We start from the raw sequence: 8,777 nt of genomic DNA on the forward strand, positions 1-8,777 counted from the left end.
CGGTGATGGCAACGCACTCTAGCCCCTTTCTGGCAACTCAAAGGACTTGCCTCACTCTATTCATTTTCCTATGGTGAATTAACAACTTTTGGGTGGATGAGGGGTGGGGATTGAAGTGATATCTTGTTTTAGGGATGGGTTTGGATGTGAACATGGATTATTTGCCAACTTTAGTCAACGGGAAGATGTATTAGTACCTCACGCGAACCATATGTGATACCGGAAGAGTATCAGGCTTGTTAACATGACCAGGTAACATGATACCTTCAGGTAACAGTAACTTCTAGGCAGCATGAACGCTACTCAAAGGATATCAAGCTGGTAACATAACCAGGTAACATGATATCCCCAGGTAATATTGTTCCTCACATGTATTATGTATGATATCTCAAGGTAACATGAACGAAAACTCCGAGATAACATAATACCTCATATATATCATATATGATACCTTGAAATAATAATATCATAGCTAAGTATTATGGTAACTTTAATATAACTGGTACCTTACATAGTCTTCTTATATAGTCTTAAAAAAACATAGTACCTTATATATATTATATATTATACATAAACAGTATCCAACCAACCAAACCAGTCATCGTCTTCCTTCTACACATGCTCTGCTTTCCTCCCCTCTCCCGCACCAGGAATCATGGCGACAGACTCCTCGCCGCAGAGGACATCACGTCACTGTTAGAATCGGTATTATCCCGTTGGTTGAACAATAAACCGTAGTGTAGCAGTCCCATATATATATATATATATATATATATATATATATATATATATATATATATATATATATATATATATATATATATATATATATATATATAACCCAAAAAATAAAAAATTAAATTTTAGCTTATAAACATAAGAAAAGCAAAAAAGATGATTGTGCTAGTTGAATTCCAATGGAATTTAACAACAATTTGCGTCTAAGCACAAGTCCAATGCATTCCAAAACAGTTTAACTAATTAATCCAGAAGTTAAGAGATGCCACCATATGATATAAATATACAGCTCAATATCTATCCCTGCTGCATAATAACAATAATCAATCCACCACATAACAATAATTTGAACATACCATTAACCCAGAGAAAAATAGTCCGACAAGGCAACATAGCACTTGGAAATGATAACATTAACCTAGCATCTAACATCACCACAAGCACCCCCAATCAACGATGGTAACTAGCAAATGTCACAAAAGCATATCTATAGCTCAAACATGGGGAGGTAGGTAGGTGGCTTAGGCAGCAACCTCCTCCTCCTCTTCCTCCTCATATTCATCTTCCTCAGCAGTGGCGTCCTGGTACTGCTGGTACTCAGCTACCAGATCGTTCATGTTGCTCTCAGCCTCGGTGAACTCCATCTCATCCATGCCCTCGCCAGTGTACCAGTGCAAGAAGGCCTTCCTCCTGAACATGGCAGTAAACTGCTCACTGACACGGCGGAACATCTCCTGGATTGAGGTCGAGTTGCCAATAAATGTGGATGCCATCTTCAGGCCAATGGGTGGAATGTCACACACACTCGACTTGACATTGTTGGGGATCCACTCCACAAAGTATGATGAGTTCTTGTTCTGCACATTCAGCATCTGCTCATCAACTTCCTTGGTGCTCATCTTTCCACGGAACATGGCAGAGGCTGTGAGGTAGCGGCCATGGCGCGGGTCAGCAGCGCACATCATGTTCTTTGCATCCCACATCTGCTGGGTCAGCTCTGGTACAGTGAGGGCACGGTACTGCTGGGATCCCCTGGAAGTCAGAGGAGCAAATCCGACCATGAAGAAATGGAGACGAGGGAAGGGGATCAGGTTGACTGCAAGCTTCCGGAGGTCAGAGTTCAGCTGACCAGGGAAGCGGAGGCAGCAGGTAACACCACTCATTGTTGCAGAGATGAGATGGTTGAGATCACCAACTGAAAATCAAAGGAAAATAGTTAAGAATAATGGCAAAGTACATGTAGAAAGTAGACAAAACCAAGCTTTAAACAAATATATGCTGGCAGATTATCATAAAGTGTTGTCAGTTTTATTCTATCGCAGATGTCTGATACTCCCTCAATTTCATATTATCAGACTTTTTACTCTTACCTAGATTCATCTATGGATCAATGTACAAGTTTTATATGTATCTAAATTTATTAGCATCCATGTGAATTTAGAGAAGGCAAGAAAGTCTTATAACATGGGACAGAGGTAATAGGATACACAGTATCAACTGATGAACTCAAGTTTCAAATATGTTACAAAAAACAATAATCATCAAACCTTTAAACTGTGACTGCTAACATAAGAACATGCAGAGTGCATCACAGACAAGAAGATTACAGACTATATAGTTATGAGGTATAAACAGCTAGTAGCCTAGTACAAGTACTCATGCTGAATTATAGCCAGTATCAAATGCAGGCATGATGTTTTAGCATGAGCCAGGAAACAGTATATACAGACTAGGCTAATTCTACCAAAGCACTGAAATGAAATGCAGAAACATTACTGCAGAGGCTTCCTTCTACTTACAAGTAGGCGTCGCGAGCTTCAGCGTGCGGAAGCAGATGTCGTAGAGCGCCTCGTTGTCAAGAACCATGCACTCATCCGCATTCTCAACAAGCTGGTGCACAGAGAGGGTGGCATTGTAGGGCTCCACGACGGTGTCGGACACCTTGGGCGATGGGAAGACGGAGAATGTGAGCATCATCCGGTCCGGGTACTCCTCCCTGATCTTGGAGATGAGCAAGGTGCCCATTCCGGAACCAGTGCCTCCTCCCAGCGAGTGGCACACCTGGAATCCTGCAGCGCAGAGAGTGAGAGTGAGATGATGATCTCTCAAACATGAACCTTGTTTTAGTGCATTTCACTGAGGAACAAATGAACGACAGTAATCAACAAATTAGTCGCCGGATTCTTCAAATTTTCTTAGGAATCAGCCAGATCTGGGCGAAATGTCTCCAGATCTGCCGTCTCAGGGCACACTCGCTGCAACGCAATCCCTAGATCTGGCGCTGAGAGGGGGGGGGGAACCCACAGATCTGGCGGTTACCTTGGAGGCAGTCGCAGTTCTCGGCCTCCTTGCGGACGACGTCGAGGACGGAGTCGATGAGCTCGGCGCCCTCGGTGTAGTGGCCCTTGGCCCAGTTGTTGCCGGCGCCGGACTGGCCGAAGACGAAGTTGTCGGGGCGGAAGATCTGGCCGTAGGGGCCGGAGCGGACGGAGTCCATGGTGCCGGGCTCGAGGTCCATGAGGACGGCGCGGGGCACGTAGCGGCCGCCGCTGGCCTCGTTGTAGTAGACGTTGATCCGCTCGAGCTGGAGGTCGGAGTCGCCCGAGTACTTGCCGGTGTGGTCAATGCCGTGCTCGTCGCAGATCACCTCCCAGAACTTGGCACCGATCTGGTTGCCGCATTGCCCGCCCTGGATGTGGAGGATCTCCCTCATGGCTGCGGCGACGGCGACGGCGACGGCCTCGGCAGGGGTGGCTGGCTCCGGCGGCGGAGGAGATGGCGGAGAGGAGAGAGAGGGAGGTGAGGAGAGGGAGGAGTTTTTATCGGAGGGGAATGGGGGGTGAGGTTACCACCGTAGCGGGGGGTGTTTTTTGATATGTTTTCTTTCGTGCGTTTTCGAATTTGTGACCTGTGTACTTTCGTATTTTAGTTTTAGTACAGGGAATAGAATTTGTGAATTTCCATGGGGATTTTCGTTACTGAAAGAGGTAATTCAAAATGGTGCACCATAACAACACACACAAACCCTATCCCTATGAGTACCAGAACACCAAGGATTTTAAGTGTTACTAATGCCTTTGTAACCACTAGGTTACAGGCCCATTCACTCCTGTTCTCGCCGACCGCCCTCCTCGTCTCAATTATTCCATAGGTGCTTTGTAAGGTTAACTGTGTTCCATCTCGCTTGAATTGTTTTAACCACTCCCATAAACCTTCACTGCCTTCTGCCCCAAAACCCAGGGAATGATTGTTTAGGAGCATATTTAGAAATAAAAACAATTTGTGGATAAAAATTCTATATACGCATTCTTAACGATCAAAAATTAAAGCTGAAAAATAAAATTTGATAAAACCCTAAATTTAAAGTTAACAATTTAAATTTTATCTTATAAGTATAAGCAAAAAACAAAAAGATTAGGGGGTAAGTTTTAGTTTCTCTATTGGAGTTCGAGAATCGTTAGCACCATAGCTTGTCATCTTCCTCACTCTCCGCTCCTCTCTCCTCCTCTGTCTATAGGTAGAAGACAATAGTCATCTAACAACATTTATCTAGTGTCTGAAATATAAGGTGAATAATGAGTAGCAAACGTGGAAATATAAGCCTGCATCCATATGAACTGTGATGCGAGTGTTTTTTTAAAGAATTTTGAGAGAACCTTTTTTTGATAGAAATTTAAGAAAACTAAAGAGACCTTAGTTTTGGATCACAATACATGAAAAATACAAGAATGAACGTTTGATCATATCATAGGAAAAGCATAGGAACTAGAAGAGGGATGATGGCTCAAATGGATGTTTCCAATAGGTTAGACCTCATGCTAACTTTCCTTCAAAATTTCCTCCTGTCCACTTGTAACATTCCATAACAATTTCATAAGATCCTTTGTATCCCAATTCATGCGAAAGAACCAAACAGAAAATTTTTCTATTGATCAAAATCCTAAACATTTTACGATGTTTTCCATACGAATCGAAGGTGCCCTTTTAGATCGGAGTGCTAAATTGTTTTTTCGTTGCACTGGTCATGCCCTCGGTGCTAATTGACTTCCTTGCAACTCTCCTATTGTCATTTGCAAGAGCTGCATTTTTTTTATAATGGAGATAATTGCAAAACTGGATGTAAATGAAAGGGGAAAAAAAGAGGAAAGATACATGGTGATAGATACAGGGAAAGTATTTTTATCACCCGGATGAATATCCACCACATTTTTGCATGTCATCTAACTAGTTATCAATTTTTTTTAAAAAAATGACAATATAAAGTAAATATGAGATATATCACTCTATAATCATGCAAGTTTAAATTTAACTTCTATAAGTTGTAATAAAAACAATAATGTCAAGTTTGAATTTGTGCATACTAGTTTTAGTTTAATTTAGTTCTTTTATTATAGGAGTTAAATTTAAATTTGTATATTTATAAAATGACATATCTCATACTAATTTATCCTATTTTTTATTTTTATACTATTAAGTGAAATGCAATAAATGAGTGAACATCAAAAGAAAATACATCTCCTGTATACAGCAGCTACTTGATGGTGGCAAGTGTTAGTTGCATTTGTCTTATGAAGCAGTAGTCACACTCACTGGCGCACACACTCTTCATAGCTACTCCAAAAACAAATATCCAAGCTCACCACACATGACCGTGCATGAAACGACTCACTTTTTTTTACATAAAAACAACTCAAATTTCACCGACGAATAAAAAAAACTGCTGCCGTAGAGAAGTTATTCGTCATTTCCCTATCCATCACACGAACTGAAAGTGACGCACCACCGACCAGACGAGCCACAATTGAGAGCAGCAGGAGCTCATCGCACTGAGGATCAGATATTCAGATGAGACGACCGGTCGCCAATGGGCCAAACACGGAGCTGAAACTGGATGCGTCACGCTCGTTGATCTCTCTCTTTCACCTCCCTCCAAATTGTCGCCTTTTTGCCTTAATTTTCAAGTTTTCGACGTGCTTTGGATTGGATTTCACTCTAAGCAAAAACTACTGTACAAACGACAAACCGCTTAGCTAACTCTGTCAACATGAGTGCAGTTTCTAGCATCTGTCTGAGGCCTATTTCACTTGGAGGATGAATCAAAGCAATTGCGTTGCATTGCTGCTTTGCTGCAAGTTTCATGCGTTTCCCAGCATTGAATTGAATCTATTACTCGTCGGTTTATTTCGATCGATCGGCGTTTTCCGGGGCCAAGAAACGTTCCAAGTTTTCTGAAGCATGATATAAACCGGGCAAGCTAGGCTGAAGCAAGTGTGCATCTTGGTTTCTGAACTTTAGCGATATAAGTAACCAGAGCAAGAAGCAGCATCATCGATCGATTGAGATGGCACGAGGCGTCGTCCTGGTCGCCGCCGTGCTGGCGCTGGCCGCCGCCGTCGCACACGCCGGCAGACTTCTCGAGGCGGAGGAGGAGTACTACGTCCTGGAGGCGGCGCCCGGGATGCAGCCAGCCTCGTCGCCGTACGCCTCGCCGGGTGGGACACTGGTAGCTGGAGCCGGCGGAGGAGGTGGCCGGCACGGCTGGCGCCGCGGCGCCGCCGGCACCATCGTCGACGCTCTGTGGTTCGTGTTCAGGTGGGCCAACGACGCCGTGGCTGCCGGCGGCGGCAGGATGAACGACCGGTAGGTGACCGTACGTCGGCGGCAGCCGGCGTGGCGTGGCGGCTGCACGTCTGCCCCGTTCGGCGTCGCAAGAGCGATGGGTTTTCGTGGGTGAATGGAAGAGAAAAATAAACCACGGATCCGTGTATATGCCTCCACCGTGTGTAATCCGGTCATTGTCACAAATAATAAAGTTTCTTCATCTTCACATTTACTAATAGCGTACACAATGGCCCTGTTGTTTGATTTTTAAGAAATGGAACACGAATTAACCTGCACATTTTCTGACCTCATAAACGGTTTGAGTTTTACGTAATTACGTTTGTTAGAAATAAAAATTAACATGCGCATGATAAAAGCGTAGGCAATTGTCATGTTTCCACATGTACTTAATGGTGCGTTTTATTAAAAAAATTGGGTGAATACCCAATCTTATCCCTTAAGTTTTATCAAAGGCTTAATTTGATCTTTGAGCTTTCATTTTGTCCATACGTGATTTGTTTTGGTTTAAAATCATCCTTGATCCACAGAACATGTCACATGGCTAATCACACCCAATATTTATATTAGAAAATGTCTTTTTTGTCCTTAGCTTGAAATTGCATACACTAGGAAAAAAATAAATAGATAGCATTGTATATATACTCTTCATTATTTCAGCAACTACACACGAGGGTTTAGCTTTACCGCATACTTTGAAAGTAAATGATTATTTTTCATTTTTACATAAGTCACCGTGTATTATCCACCTATGCAAAAATTCATTGTACATAGATTTTATTTAAAAATATTGTCATATATTTTTTAGATGTATGTCTATAGAAAGTTGGGTGTATGAAATTTCCTAAAGACATAGTTTTACTGTATAGATAGTGAGGCATATTATTTTTCTCTTTTTCTTTCGTATATAAATGATGGGTATAAGAGTCATTCATCAAGAAATATATTGATTACGATAAATCATGTGCTTTATAAGTGGGTCCAAAGTTTGAACTAAAGTTAAAACTTGAAGGAGTAAAATGGATAGATTGAAATATCAAAGACCAAAATAAGCCTTAGGTGAAATTTGATGGATCAATTTAGCTATTAACCCAAATAAAATTCTACGTAAAAGTTTTCTATCCAACACTTCAAAAGCAAAATTTTACTCAAACCACTCTCTAACAAGTAATAACAGATGGTCCAAAATATCTTCAAAATCTTGTGAGAAAACACCCTCATCTTTTGGGTTATTGGTAAAAAAACACCAAACGACGCATTTACAAATAGAAAATAATTTGATAATAGAATTTTTATATATGTGTTCATATCGATCTAAAAGCCAAAGCTGAAAAGAAAACTTCAGTAAAAAAATACTTAAAATTAACTTCAAATTTGAGATAATTAAAATTTGGGTTATAACCCCAACCGAACCTAAAAGACGGGGTTGAAAGAATAGAGCTTACGTAGGCAGGTGCACCACACGCGTCAGCCACTACCGGTCTAACCAATAACAACACATACAATGATACAAAGCACTACTTTATGAATGGTTTATATATAAATTCATCATCTCACCGGCGGTTTGTACACAGAAGTATCATTTCACCAACTTCGTAGTACCTAATCTCATTATTTATATCATTAAATATTTATTAAAAATCACAAAATTTGCGTTCATCCCATCAAAAGAACGCAGCTTATTAACATCGTTAATTTGCAACGCCTCATCACTGTCAAGCAGTGCCACGACGAGTCCGGGAACCCCAGCTCTCGGGCTGTCTCGTTGAGGCCCAACTTGGACAGAATCGCTGGCCCGGGTATTCAGACTGTTGGGCCGTGTGCTTCTTTCTGAGGCCTGTCTATTCAAAACGCCTTACACCTTGGGGCCAGGAAGCTTAATTGGAACAGTGAATTCACAGATAAATTACGAGGGATTCAGAAGAAAAATCTATAAATTTCTGCGAATATAATGTAAAATTCATTTGTTTCAAATGACTTCTTAAAATGGCCATACATGTAGGTATTTTGCTTACTATATGCATTTGTATTAGTACTTCTTTTTTTTGGAAATTTTTATTACTTCCCATTCATGTGTAATACCATCTCTACGTTCAACATGTAAACTATCCTATTTTTTATCACTTCAGTCTACTGTAATTATATCTAAAACCATGCATCTTTACTTTATGTACTCCCTAAGTAATTGAATTTAGGTGGAGAAACTCTCAGCCCAGTGACCGATTTAACAAAGCAGACACATTCATGGATGCGTGCGTATGTATCTGCCGTTTAATCTATAAAAAAATTGATGAAGAAACGAGCATGATCATGCACCATGTAGATTACTGACAAGCGATGACAATGCAACATGTTGCTTAGGTAGGATTAAGAAAAAAACGAGGTGTTTATTACATCAAATTAGCCCAACTTTCATGCCG

The 8,777-nt window shown here is 41.2% G+C and overlaps 1 protein-coding gene across 1 annotated transcript; it reads right to left on the reverse strand.

The window, feature by feature from the left end:
• Window positions 1-1,063: 1,063 nt before the first annotated feature.
• LOC102709470 (tubulin beta-3 chain) lies at window positions 1,064-3,528 on the reverse strand. Its single transcript, XM_015838594.2, has 3 exons — window positions 3,058-3,528; window positions 2,538-2,807; window positions 1,064-1,933 (listed from the first exon to the last, which is right to left on the reverse strand). The coding sequence occupies exons 1-3, from the start codon at window positions 3,449-3,451 to the stop codon at window positions 1,260-1,262; spliced, it is 1,338 nt and encodes a 445-aa protein (XP_015694080.1). The 5' UTR covers window positions 3,452-3,528; the 3' UTR covers window positions 1,064-1,259.
• Window positions 3,529-8,777: the final 5,249 nt, after the last annotated feature.

The sequence above is a fragment of the Oryza brachyantha genome, chromosome 6 (genome assembly GCF_000231095.2).
Source record: "Oryza brachyantha chromosome 6, ObraRS2, whole genome shotgun sequence".
Lineage (NCBI taxonomy): Eukaryota > Viridiplantae > Streptophyta > Magnoliopsida > Poales > Poaceae > Oryza > Oryza brachyantha.

What these genes read in the sequence shown, in the direction of transcription:
- LOC102709470 (XM_015838594.2), bottom strand. Translation starts at nt 3,451, where the DNA reads ATGAGGGAGATCCTCCACATCCAGGGCGGGCAATGCGGCAACCAGATC. An exon ending in GAACTGCGACTGCCTCCAAG is followed by an intron (nt 2,808 to 3,057) that starts GTAACCGCCAGA and finishes TCTGCGCTGCAG; the next exon opens with GATTCCAGGTGTGCCACTCG. An exon ending in GAAGCTCGCGACGCCTACTT is followed by an intron (nt 1,934 to 2,537) that starts GTAAGTAGAAGG and finishes TTTGATTTTCAG; the next exon opens with TTGGTGATCTCAACCATCTC.